This window comes from Pinus tabuliformis, chromosome 3_1 (genome assembly GCF_031772625.1).
Source record: "Pinus tabuliformis cultivar Carrire ecotype Pingquan chromosome 3_1, CPIR1, whole genome shotgun sequence".
Taxonomy (NCBI): Eukaryota; Viridiplantae; Streptophyta; class Pinopsida; order Pinales; family Pinaceae; genus Pinus; species Pinus tabuliformis.
Window position 1 is genome coordinate 51,528,692 of NC_142301.1, and position 12,853 is coordinate 51,541,544.

General features: G+C 40.1%; 1 protein-coding gene across 1 annotated transcript; it reads left to right on the plus strand.

Annotated features, from left to right (window-relative positions):
* Positions 1 to 9,995: 9,995 nt before the first annotated feature.
* LOC149185720 (putative transcription factor bHLH041) lies at positions 9,996 to 12,465 on the plus strand. The gene is made up of 7 exons (XM_089409119.1): positions 9,996 to 10,108; positions 10,210 to 10,338; positions 10,685 to 10,784; positions 10,917 to 10,931; positions 11,207 to 11,698; positions 11,794 to 12,276; positions 12,397 to 12,465. The coding sequence occupies exons 1-7, from the start codon at positions 9,996 to 9,998 to the stop codon at positions 12,463 to 12,465; spliced, it is 1,401 nt and encodes a 466-aa protein (XP_089265245.1).
* Positions 12,466 to 12,853: the final 388 nt, after the last annotated feature.

Genomic DNA, 12,853 nt, shown 5'->3' on the forward strand with positions numbered 1-12,853 from the left:
AATAAGCCCAATACCCGACCCAGACACCTTCAACAAGGACAAACACCAAATCCCTTACAGAGATGGGCAAGAAGACTGACTTAAGACACCAGACGCCAATGGAGAAAACTAACTTAATGCACCAGACGCCTTCGGAAAGAGACAGAACCATATACCTGAAGCTGGCCAAATGGGAGCAATTATGAAACCATGGTGGCTTCCAAATTCTCTGGGTTGTGCTGAGGCTCTGAGGCCATGACCACCAGAGGAGACCACTGCCTGAAGAAACCGGAGCGACTGCGTCAATGCCTGAAGAGACCAGAGCAAATGAGCCATGGAGAGTGCGCGCCATCCTGATAACTTTCACCTGCGTACCTCGAGCTTGGTCATTCATTAATGCTGATTAATTACCTGCCTCGAACCGCCTTACCCTGCTTAATAGCTTGCCAGTTGCCGGCTCTGCATGCCCTGGCATTAACTCCTATTAAAGACACCCGCATCCGAGTGTGAGTCTTCCTTCGACTGCATATCACTTGTTACTATGGTGTGGAAGGTAGAGAGTTGGTTCTCAGAAGCTTTGCTAGATATAGAGCCTTCAAAGAATTCCCTTCCACTATCCACTCCTAAATTAGCAAGAAAGTCTGCCAGTTTGTTCCCTTCCCTTCTGATATGTTTAAAGGAAATAGCTTGATGATGAATAAGCCATTGTTGAAGTAGCTCAAGTCGAGTAGCCATTCTCCAGCTGCTACTGACCTTATGAACCGGGGATCCCTGCAGAAGTTTTGAGGCCATGGTAATGATAATCTGGGAGTCCCCTTCCACTATAAGAGGAAGGAACCCTCGTTCTTGCGCCAAATTAAGCCCTCTCCATAATCCTTCCAGTTCCACTGCATTGTTAGTATTCCAGCCAATTGAGCCAAAAAAGTGATAAGGGGAGTACCCTGGTAATTTCTGATGGCTCCACCAAATCCCGTTTTCCCAGGATTCCCTTTCGAAGCACCATCAAAGTTAAGTTGAAACACATTGATTGGCGGTGGAGTCCATCTTGCTGGAGACTCTTGATACTTTGAGGAGTTGTCATTAGAAGAAATCGGATTCTGTAATTAAATCTGCCAGCTGTCCCATATAGCTTGTTCCTGCGGGAGTGATGGGAAATCCTCTTTGGACCAGCCTTTGATAGATAAAGTTTCTTTGATGTTATGGTGCAACCTGGTCCATATCTGCTCAATCGTCTGTGATTGATCTTTAAAAATCCTTCTATTTCTCTCCTTCCAAATATTCCACATTAGTAGTCCCGGTATGAGTTGCCATAGTGTGTTTAAAAGTTTGCTTTGATATGGCTCTTGGCTCCAGGTGCGAAGGGTGCCTTTAATGTCCCCAATCACTCTGCCATCCTTCTGACAGCGGAATGTAACCTTTTCCCACAATTTCCTTCCAAGCGGACAGGTTTGCATAAGATGTAATGCTGATTCCTCTTCCTGTTTGCAGTTGGGACAAATGGATGGCCCAGAGAAGTTCCTTTTCCTGAGGTTGTCCCATGTGAGAATCCTGTTGTGAGATAGAAGCCACAGAAAAGTAGAAACCTTCGGCCATATGGAGGAGTTCCATATCTTATCCCATAAATTGTCTCTGATTACCCTGTCTTTGATGATGATTTTGTAAGCTTCTTTGGTTGTGAAGGTACCCTTTTCCTCGTATCCCCATCTGAGAATATCCATGCCTGCCGAAGTTAGAATTTTTCGTTTTTGAAGTTCTGAGGAAAGAGAAAGTTGAGTTTGCTCCGGGCTGTGAGGTATTATATGACTAGCCTCTTTCCACTTTCTATGTTCTTGGGCAGTGTGTGAGTTCCAAAATTGGCTCACCTTATCATACTGATTTATATCTTGATCTGAGAGTCCCGGAATAGTGTCTCTGAGGTTTGGAAGCTGCTGCCATGAGTCTTCCCAAAACCTTGCTGTGTGGCCATCCTTCACATCCCAAAAACTGTGCTTTTGAATTATATCTCGATGTTGAATGGCTGAGTTCCAAATAACCGATCCTTTACTGACTTCTGACATTCTAATTCTCTCCTCTATGGGCGTGTTTCTTGCATATTTCGCTGTCCATAAGGAGGCCCAAGGTGTGCTGGGATTTGAGAGCCATTTCCACCAGATTTTGGCCCCCATTACCATGTTGCTATGTTCTGGGTCTCTTAGCCCAATGCCTCCTGCTTTTTTAGGTAGACAAGCTTTCTCCCATTTGACAAGTGCCCACTTTCGATTTGGCCTCGAATTTCCCCATAAGAAATTACGCTGAAGCTGTTTGATAGCTTTGAGCACCCACTTAGGTGCCGCCAATATGGAAAAAAGGTAAAGAGGCATGGACTGTAGAACAGCTTTAATTAGCACTAGCCTACTAGCCATATTAAGAGCTCTATGAGTCCAAAGGAACAATCTGGCTTCCAGTTTTTCTAAAAGGCTATTCCAAGAGGAATGCTTGAGAGCCGAGGCAATTAAAGGAGCACCCAAATATTTAGAAGGAAGGGAAGCGATGGTGAAGCCTAGGATACGGGCTATAGCTCTTTGGGTGGTGGGAGGCGTATTGAAGAAGAATATCTGAGATTTAACTTTGTTAATGAGAGCTCCTGAGGCATCCGAGAAGTTTGCAAGAATTGATTTAAAAGATCGAGCTTCTTGAACAGAAGGATGACCAAATAACATGTTATCATCTACGAATTGCTGGTGCGAAAAGGCAGGGGCCTGGTGGAAAGCTAGACCTTTGAGGTTGTGAGAAAGGATAGCCGATTTAATGCTACGACCTAAACCTTCAGCTAAGATGACAAACAGAAAGGGCCAGAGAGGATCCCCTTGTCTGATCCCCCTAGAAGGACGGAACGTGGGCAACGGGATTCCATTAATGAGTATAGAAAAGAACGAGGAGGATAGAAGATTACTGATCCATCTGATCCAGGAGGGGGCGAAACCAAAGGCTTTGAGGATTTTTTGCATATATTCCCAACTAATACTATCAAAAGCCTTAGATAAATCAATTTTGAGCATCATACCTGGTTTTTTTGAATGCTTGAGAGAGTGGATTATTTCATGGGTTAAAATGATCCCATCCATGATCTGCCTTCCTTCTACATATCCAGATTGTTCTGGAGATATGATAAGGGGAAGCATGGGCTTCAATCTGGAAGCTATAACCTTGGAGACAATCTTGTATATAATGTTGCACAAAGCAATCGGTCTGTATTTATCCGGAGTGTTGGATTCCTCTGCTTTGGGGATTAATGCAATGAATGTTGCGTTCAGACCTGGATACATCCATCTTAGAGTGCGCGATTCTTCCACGACCTGCCAGACTTCCCATTTAACCAGATCCCAGAAATGCTGAAAAAAGTTTGAGGTAAATCCGTCTGGTCCTGGCGCTTTCCCTGCTTTTAGCTGATGCACAACAGTCTCAACCTCCTGAAGACTTATGGGCTTGAGAAGGAGAATATTATGATCTTCAGTAATTAATCTGGGTATATGTCTGATGATTTTATCAATAGCCTCTGTTCTATTTATGTTAGGTTCTTGATTCATCTTCTTGAAGTAATTGAGGAACTCCTGTTCGATTCCTTCGTGGGTTTCAATTTTGCTTCCTTGCTCATTGTTGACGTGAGAGATTTGATTGATCATTCTTCTTTGCACTGTAGTTTTGTGAAAGAATTTCGTATTCTTTTCACCCTCCTTCAGCCATCTAACTCTCGATTTTTGCCTCCAGAGAGTTTCCTCCTGTAAGTCTCTCTCAAGGATTTGATTTTCTATGGACTGCTCTTTCTTGGCAAGCTCTTCAGAGCGTCCTTCAGAGATCATTCTTTGCTGAATAACTTTCATTTCTTGATTGAGGGTTTCCTTAGCTTTGAAAATGTTGCCGAAGATAGATTGATTCCAGCGTTTAATTTCCCCCTTGAGGTATTTCAGCTTCCTTTGGAATATGGACATTTTTGTGCCATCCGTTGGATTGAATTTTAGCCAAGATGCTCTGACAAATTCATAGAAGTCCGGATGAGTTAGCCAAAAAGCCTCAAACCGGAAGGGTCGCCTTGTATTGCAACCAGGACGATTCCAGTGGAGGGCGATTGGCCAGTGATCAGAGCCTGAAAAAGGAAGGATAGATGCTGTAAATTCTCCTCCTAGATGAACTGCATTATCAGAGATCAGAAATCGATCAAGACGCGAAGCTATTTGCATTGGTTCTGCCCTTTTGTTGTTCCAAGTGTAGAGGTCGTTATTTGAAGGAAGATCTATCAGCCAATTATTCTGAATGAAGTCTTTTAATATAGAGCCATCCCTGTTTATTCTGCAACGCCCTCCCTTTTTTTCCTCCGTTGTTGCGATCATGTTGTAGTCTCCTCCAGATATCCATAACGGGTATTTCCTCTCTGTATTGAGCTGCGTCAAAGCATCCAGAATTTCAACCTTGTGCTGGGTTTCTTGAGGAAAATACACATTTGTTATATGACCATAGATATTGGTTCCAATTATATGAAAGATGGCTTGAATGAAGTTTTTATTTGCATGTATGTTAACTAGTTGAATTATTCTTGCATCCTAGAGCACTGCAAGTCCTCCTGACGCTCCCTGAGCATCAACAGCTGTTACTAACCCTCCTGGCCAGGCCTTTGCTGCTATTTTTTCCAAGACTGTCGAATTACACTTTGTTTCTTGCAAAAAGAGAATTGTGATTTTTTCCTCCATTAACATGTTTTTTAATAATCTTCCTTTCCTTGGGCTATTAAGCCCTCTAATATTCCATGAGATCAACTTCATTGGGAAGGCTTGGGGTTGGTATTGAAATACTTGGTTAGCTTAGCATATCTGCCTGATTCTACTAATACTTCTCCAATCTTGATGGTTCTCTCCAGAGTAGTTTTCCTTCCTCGTTTTTTGCTATCTTTGGTGATGAATTTCCCATCCCATTGGCTGCCGATTTGAACCCCTAATGAGTATTTTTTTTGGGCTTTATTGAGGACTGCCACTAGGTTGTCCACTTGTCGATCAGGTATTTTGTCAAAGTTTCCTGTTTTACATGCTTGTTCTAAGCCCAAGATATCTAGCTCGCCAATGTCTATTGATTCCGTGTCCTCCTCCATGATTTGAGGTTCTTGATAGTTTCCATCGCTTTCCTTCTCGTTTTCTGTATTGGGATCTGTACCATCTATATCCATTTCAGGGAAGCTCCAGGTGTTTGATGCAGTCTTAAGCTTATTGCCCCTTTGTTCTACATTCTTTTCCCCTGTTTTCGATTTGGATCCTTCAATCTTTTCCTGGCTAATTCCTTTTTGATTGAAGGGCGTATTGTCTGGATCCTGCATGTCTTCATTGGCTAGGGCTTCAAAGCTATTACTAGTAGAGGGTTTTGATTGATCTACTGGAGGAGTCTTTGTAGAGATTACTGATTTTTTATTTCCTCTTCGGCGATTTAGCACCTTAGTGAAGCCATCCGGCGTTGGGTTTTCCTGGTCAGTTTGAACCGAGGGTTTGCTATTTAATGGGCAGTCTCTGTAGAGGTGTCCTAGGTCATGACATTTTCTGCATCTAAAGGGTACATGCTCATAATCAATTAACTGTATCCATTCCACATCTTCATGAAAAAGACTTACCGTATCAGGCAAAGCTTGTTTAAGGTCCATGTAGACGCAGATCCGTGCATATGAGGTGTATCTATGCGTCTTTGTTTCTTCTGCTATCTTGACGAAGTCGCCCAGAACATTGCCGATTGCTTTGAGAGACTCCTCTTCCCAGTACTCCAATGGCAAAGAATACAGCCTGATCCACACCGGTGCACAGCTTAGGTCTTCCTTATCAGGGTTAAATCTTTCGATCCATTCTTTGAGAAATAGCTCGGCAGAGTTAAAGAAATAAAGCCCTCCATCTAAAACTCTGTTTCTGTCTTCCAAACAATTGAAGACTGCAGTGAAGAACCCCTTAAGCCCTAGATGCAAGGTTATGTGTCCTTTTGGATGCCATTTAACATTTATCCAGGCTCTCAACGCTTTCTCGTTTGGCCATATTCTAATGAATTTGCCTATAAGGGCATGATCTCTCATATACTGAATTCTGGCATTGATGTGATGGCTTGGTAGCTCTACTTTTGGCCTATGCGTGGCTACTGGCTTGCATGTGGAAGAGCTGACTTTCGGCTTGTCCTTCTGTGCTTGTTCAGTTTGTGTCTGCTGACTTTTGTCTGTGCTTTCCTCATTGTACTCCTTTCCCCTGTCTGAGCCCTCGATATTCCCTTGTTGGTTGTCGTTTGTTGGAGGAGGTGCCCCTCCTTCCCCCTAAGGGGGGGTTCATTGTTCCCACCGGCCAAAACCAGTGGGCTGTGGCCTGCTACGCTGCCGCGTACTCTTCCTGGTGAGCTCTGTCCGGAGGACCTGCCGTCGCAGGAGATTTCTGAAACCCTAGTGTCGAGTTGCAGAGCCTCGCAGAGCCGTCATACTTCCTCTGCAAAAGTATGCTACTTGATTCTTTAATAATTTATTCATCATCTATGATTATCCCTTGATTTTTTGTTGATGCATTTTGAATTTCCTCGCTTTTCTCTTTAACATGTGGAAACAAGTTCCGATACCCAATAGTTTCCAAGTGTGTGCTAAAGGAACCCTCCTAATTAAATTTTTTAATGGCTTCAACTTCACTTAAGTTAAAAGGATGTAAAGTCTCTGTGAGCTCTGCAACATGAGCCACATTCTTCACCATGATTTCTGCAATTGTAAACAACAAAGAAATAAATTTTCTTGTATTTTTTCTTTCAAATATAATTAGCCAATCAGTGTATCACATGCAAACATCAACAAAAAAATATATATCTATGAAAATTCTTGGCAACAACAATGGCTTACCTTGAAATCCATAAATTTGAATTAGCATATTACTTTCTCTTTCTTCATTCATACCTTTTCCCCATAGGAAAACTTGTGACTATGTAGATGAGGCTCTTTTCTAGTTATCATGCAATTGAATTGATTTACAAAGACATATTGAATTAGAAATTTTTTTAAAGAAGCATTATGCTTCCACACTATGGGATACTAGAACTATATTGGTTCTGAATTCATATTGAATTTAGAATTATACGGCAAGTCAGAAAAGACATGGCTAGAAACCAAAGCTCTTATCAAATACACCATCATGAAGAACCTATTGGTCCTGAATAAATTGACTAACTGAAAATCTAATTCATAAGAAATGATATTAACCTAGTCAAATATACAATATTTTTTGGTATGTGTGATAAAGCATATCGAGAATGCATTTTGGAACATTTGTTATAGTTTCTCAGCTCATCACGTGTGCATAGAGCCAACAAAATTCCCTAAATGTGTGTGAAAGATATTTTTTATCTTCTAGATTATGGTTGAACACCTCCTTGCAGTACCTTAGTTTTATTTTATTTCTCCTTATTGCACCACAAATTCTCTTTAAATTTATATGTAATAATATTTTAAATATTGTAGATATCTTGAAGGATTTCATCTTTCTATTTTCCCCAATGTTTTATCCAAGACTTCGATGTCATCCTTGCTTGTGTTTTTTATAGTTATGGGTTGAATTCAAAGCAATTTTGAGGGGTCTATCATCACCCATCTTGTTTTTATTGTTCTTGTATATTAAGTATTTAATCATAGCCTTACGATCAATAGGGGAGAGGCTGACTTATATGAGGAGGACTTGATATGGTGTATTGTTTTTAATATTAAGATTACAAGTTATAAAATTCTTTTGGATTTACTCTATCATTCTACAATATTGTCTAGAGACCACATCCACAAACTTCACATCTACATAAGATAATAGGAGTGACAAGAGTATGAAATAGGAGTTTTTCCTTAACCCACAATCTAAAGTTTGATAAATTAATTTTTTTTCCAAGCCCATGATAAGATTTCCACCCTCAAATTATCTTTTTTTTCAACATGATATGATGAATATCCATTCCAAGATATTTATACAAATCCACATCCTCAAAAACATTATTGTCATATGTAAAAGTGTCATAAGCGATATTATGGAATTTTATCAACATAGCCTTTGTTTTGTCCACATTCATAGTCATACACATACTAAAGCAGAAGTGCTTGAGGATTCTTTAATGATTATTTAATTCATACGGTTTTCATGCCATAAAAATAATATTATCAACATAAAGGAGGAGGACGATGACTATACAACTAAGAATTGGGTCAATACAACCAAGTTCCGCCAACCAACATTCTAACTTATCAATGTAAATGCTAAAAAGAGTAGTAGATTGGGGACAACATCTTTTTCTATCACTGGTGGAATAAGCAACTGGCGGATCTTGTACTTGTGTGACACAATATTGATTTCATCTACTACTTCTATAACCACTAAGTGCACCATGCCTACCCCTAATGTGGACACAAGTCAACTAGGGAATCAAACCTAGGACCTCATAATGTTTTACGTAACATGTTGACATGATTTGTGGAGTGAAGATATTGGGAGGGTGGGATTGGGCTAAGAAAACTTTTAGGGGTTAATTTTACATGCTTTTCCAAAAAAAATATTCACAAATTTCCATTTTTTCTAAAAATTATTCTTCCAAATTTTATGGTATAAAATTATTTTACCTAAAAAACTACTAAAATTTTACAGATACCATACAAAATCATTAGGAATTTGAATATTTTTATAAAAATGTCACCAAACACTTTACATTTTTCATATTAGTGACTAATAAGATTCGCCAAGATTTTTAAACTTTAAGATAAGTGTTCATCCTTAAAATTTCTATTGGATTTGGGATAACCTCTATTTTCATAAGTTAAAATTTCCATTACTTTGTCATGAAATTACAAAATCTTCAAACTAGACTAGAGAGAGAAGAATTGTTTATCTAGAAACTTCGAAAAATGAGCTAAGAGTAGCAACATCAAACTAAGAAGAATAAGAGTTGTCATGATAGTGTAAAAACTAACTCACTGATAATAATGTAGCAAGAAAAAAATAATTGTCCCAAATGTAAGAAAAACCAGCCAAGCAAATAGTAACTAGAATAAACAGAATTCTAAACATCATAAATATAGAAACAAATAAAAAAACATGTAAGTCATGAAGATTCATCCAACTTATATAGAAAACTATTCCTAACATCCCGTCTATCGACAGACACTTTTTACAAGCCCAACTTTACATGTTGGTATAAGTTCGCCATGTTAAGGATCTAGGCTCCAAGACTATTCAACGCTTCAGAACGGCTGCTATGAAGCATGTTAAGGATCTAGGCTCCAAGACTATTCAACGCTTACCCTATCGGCTGCTATGAAGGAGGAAGATAAACTCTCCAATTTTCTAGTTTTCCAACTAAAAAATTTAAATGTAGTTAGACTTTCTTTTTTTTAATAAATATCTTAACTCCATATTAATATATGCATATTAATTAAATATCTTTGCATGTTCGAAAATGACTGAAATTACTAAGTCATAAAACGTGAAACCGGGGACAAAAGTGCTTTTTGGTTTTTAATGAGATAATAAATGTTAAATCGTAGGACGTGAAACGGCACACTAAAGACAACACCGCACAGGAGTCCTTTTCTGTCTATTAATGAGATAAGACCATGAAAAAGTTTGTGTCCCTTGATTGTTGTTGGGATCTCCTCACGGCGGCTGCTGCTCCTTGTGCGACCAACGGAACGATTCCAGAGTCCAACGACGACCTTCGATACAAAATCCAAAACCCCATCAAATCCCTATAGACGTTTTCAACTTCGGGAGCCCCCACACTAAACCATATTTCCCGCGCTCGTGCTTTATTGTCTCTTCAACCCTTATACCAGGTCTACGTACAATCACCACCAAATCTCACCCCCCTCCCCTGTTCAAACTTCACACATCTCAAACCCTTGGCAACTCTTGAACCCTTTCCACTCTTTAAATCTCAAATCACCTCTACTTTCCTCCTGCGCCCATTTCAATTTTCCAGCCTCTCTATTTCTTCTCAACTTTTATGTTATCGAGATCATGGACTTCATTTTCTACCTGGATGGCCACTCACTCCAACAAATAATGAGAAGCATAGTGGTACATTTAGAGTGGACCTATATTGTGCTGTGGTCGTTGGATGAGCCACCACAGTAAGTTTCTTTCCCTCTATTATTATGAGTTTTATATCATGAATATCAGTCGAATTAGCTGCATTAAGGATATAATTACATTAAGGGTATTACATTTCCAGAGAATTAGCATGTAAAGACGGATGGTTTAACCCCGAAATGGAAACTAGTTCCTCGATGGCCCCGTCCCAGAGTGTAGGGCAGACCCTTTTCAATTTGTACAAGCTTTGTCGCTTTGCTCTGGACGCTGGGTAAGTTTAATCCACACTCACACAATGTAGGCTCTATTCGACCGAACTAAAAAAGTTACATATCAGATTTATCTCTGGTTTTCTGAAGTTTGATAGCCCTCTAAAAAAGACACATATATTTCAAAGAGCGTGTTATATATATAAATGAAATTAAAGATCTCTGTGTTAAATTAATGAGTAGACCAATTTGATTTTGATTTAGCTAATTTAAAAATGGATCTATTTTATTTTTTAAAATTATTTGTAAATAATCAAAAGTCTCCCTATATATTCCATGATCGAAATTGCCAATAATACATCGTACATAGAATGTTGGCAGAATTTTGTTAAAATTTTGCCAATTCAGAGTTCCAGGTTTGGCATTGAATCAACCGCCGTATGTTTGGTTAACGGTAAATGAGCTCCTGCTCTTCAGGTCTAATGAAAGCCAGGAACTGTTTTACAAGGTAAAATAATTAGTTTTCCATGTCAGCCCATATTCACATTGTTATTTCTGGCGCAACATTTAACGCATAGAAAACGCTTCCCATGGCTATGAATTTATTGTTTCTGTCTCTCTCATTGTATCTTGTATGCAGGCCGTGGGCATTCAGGTGAGTGTTTATACTGCCTTGCCTCGTTTCAGACACGTGGCAAGATGCACTTAAATTAATTGTGGTTTCTTCGGTCGCCCCCTTCCCTTTCCCTGACATTTCATTATTTCTTAGACTGCAGTATTCATTCCCTGCGGAATCGGTGTAGTAGAGCTCGGAACAACAAAATTGGTGAGACATCATATTAATAATTATACCCACCCTAGCTATGGGCCTATGTACTACTCATCTGCATTCTGTTGATTCCATGCTTAATTCCAGGGTTTCACTTGTAGATTCAACCGGATGAACAGAATAAATTGCGATTTTCAAGCCTTATGGCTAATGTAATAGTGTCACCCAACATTTCTGGGCTTTTGACCGGTCGCCTTGGTCTTGAGACAACACTAGTTTATCCAGCTTCCTCAACGCAACTTAACATTCCAGGTCCACTGCTATTCCCGCAAACCAGTAAGGTCAGCGGTTTTCCTGTTGCCCCCTCAGCGGGGAGCATGATGCTGAGCGCATTTGACATGTGGAGACCGCCAAGTAAAACGCCGAGCCAGCCCGTGGTTGAGGGTCAGTACAGATTGAAGAGAAGCCTAGCTATCTTGAGGAATATTCATGCAGAAAGATTGGGGCAAATCTCAATGTCTGAGAGCGAAAGACCAGCAGGGGGAACGGTTTCTAGCGGTCAAGTCCGTCATCTGATTTCTGAGCGTAGGAGGAGGGAGAAATTGAGGGAGAGCATTGACGCATTGCGTCGATTCATCCCTCGTGGCGCAAGGGTACGTTCCATGAACATTAAATTTTTTGTTGTAATGAAATGAAGTTTTATGGCCATCCATTGACCTTTGGATTTAATCTCTATATGTAATAGCAGAAAGACGAGGCTTCCATATTGGGGTATACGAGAGAGTATTTAACTAGTCTCAAATCGCGGGTGGAAGAACTTGAAGAGAGGAATAAACAGTTGGAATCAGAATTGAAGAAGCTCCCACGTGCTCAATCTCAGGAGGGTGCAGCCGCCAGCACAGCCCTGCAACAGTCTCAGGAGGGTGCAGCTACTAGCACAAGCTTGCAACAACAGGGCTCCACAGGTAGTGAAGGTGGTGACAGCTTGGTGACAGTTGAAGTATCAAAGACTGGAGGGACTACTAGTACCGCTTCTTCTGATGAAATGGCAAATATAGTAGTGGTGGTCCGCGGCCTTAGAAATCCGACTGATTTGATGATTGCTCTGCTACAGAATCTAAGAGAAATGAGGGTTCCTCTTCTTTCCATGGCCACGTCCACAGCACATCATGAACACGATCCATCACACTTGACATATCGAATGACTGCAACCATCAAATTGCAAGATCATGTAAGAAATATATATACATATAGTTCCATTACTGGTTCCATTAGAGACATATAGTTGTATTTAAGGCTTCGCCATATTTATGTTGTTATTAATATTTGTGATTGGTCGGGAAATTTGCAGGACTTGGAGCAGGTAAGGATAGGGTTGGTGAGTATGGCGAGGGAACATGGCGGGCCGCCGCCGCCGTAGGAAGGTTTGGTATGGTCAATGCTTTAGGACTTTGAACTCTCGACGTCCAGATGGGTCTAATTGCATCTCAAATAATTATTCAAGGTCCGCCTCCCGGATTGATGAGGGCATTCAATTCGAATAATAAGATCATTGTAGTTTAACGATTCTATGAGGGAAGTACATCGGAAACGGTTTTGAGTCTTGACATATAACGATTGTAAGTTCCAGGAATGGAATTAATTTGCTGTCACGGAGTAGTTAAAAAATTTGCGTTCTTTGAAGCTGTGAAGACGGGTCGGGATGTGTGAAAACCTAGAGGTTTGTTTTGAAATTCCAACGCTGTTTGTAACTATCGTTTATTATTGAAATTGAAAAAAGTACACCATTATAATGTTCATGCAAACCT

What these genes read in the sequence shown, in the direction of transcription:
- LOC149185720 (XM_089409119.1), top strand. Translation starts at nt 9,996, where the DNA reads ATGGACTTCATTTTCTACCTGGATGGCCACTCACTCCAACAAATAATG. An exon ending in CGCTTTGCTCTGGACGCTGG is followed by an intron (nt 10,339 to 10,684) that starts GTAAGTTTAATC and finishes TTGCCAATTCAG; the next exon opens with AGTTCCAGGTTTGGCATTGA. An exon ending in TCATCCCTCGTGGCGCAAGG is followed by an intron (nt 11,699 to 11,793) that starts GTACGTTCCATG and finishes ATGTAATAGCAG; the next exon opens with AAAGACGAGGCTTCCATATT.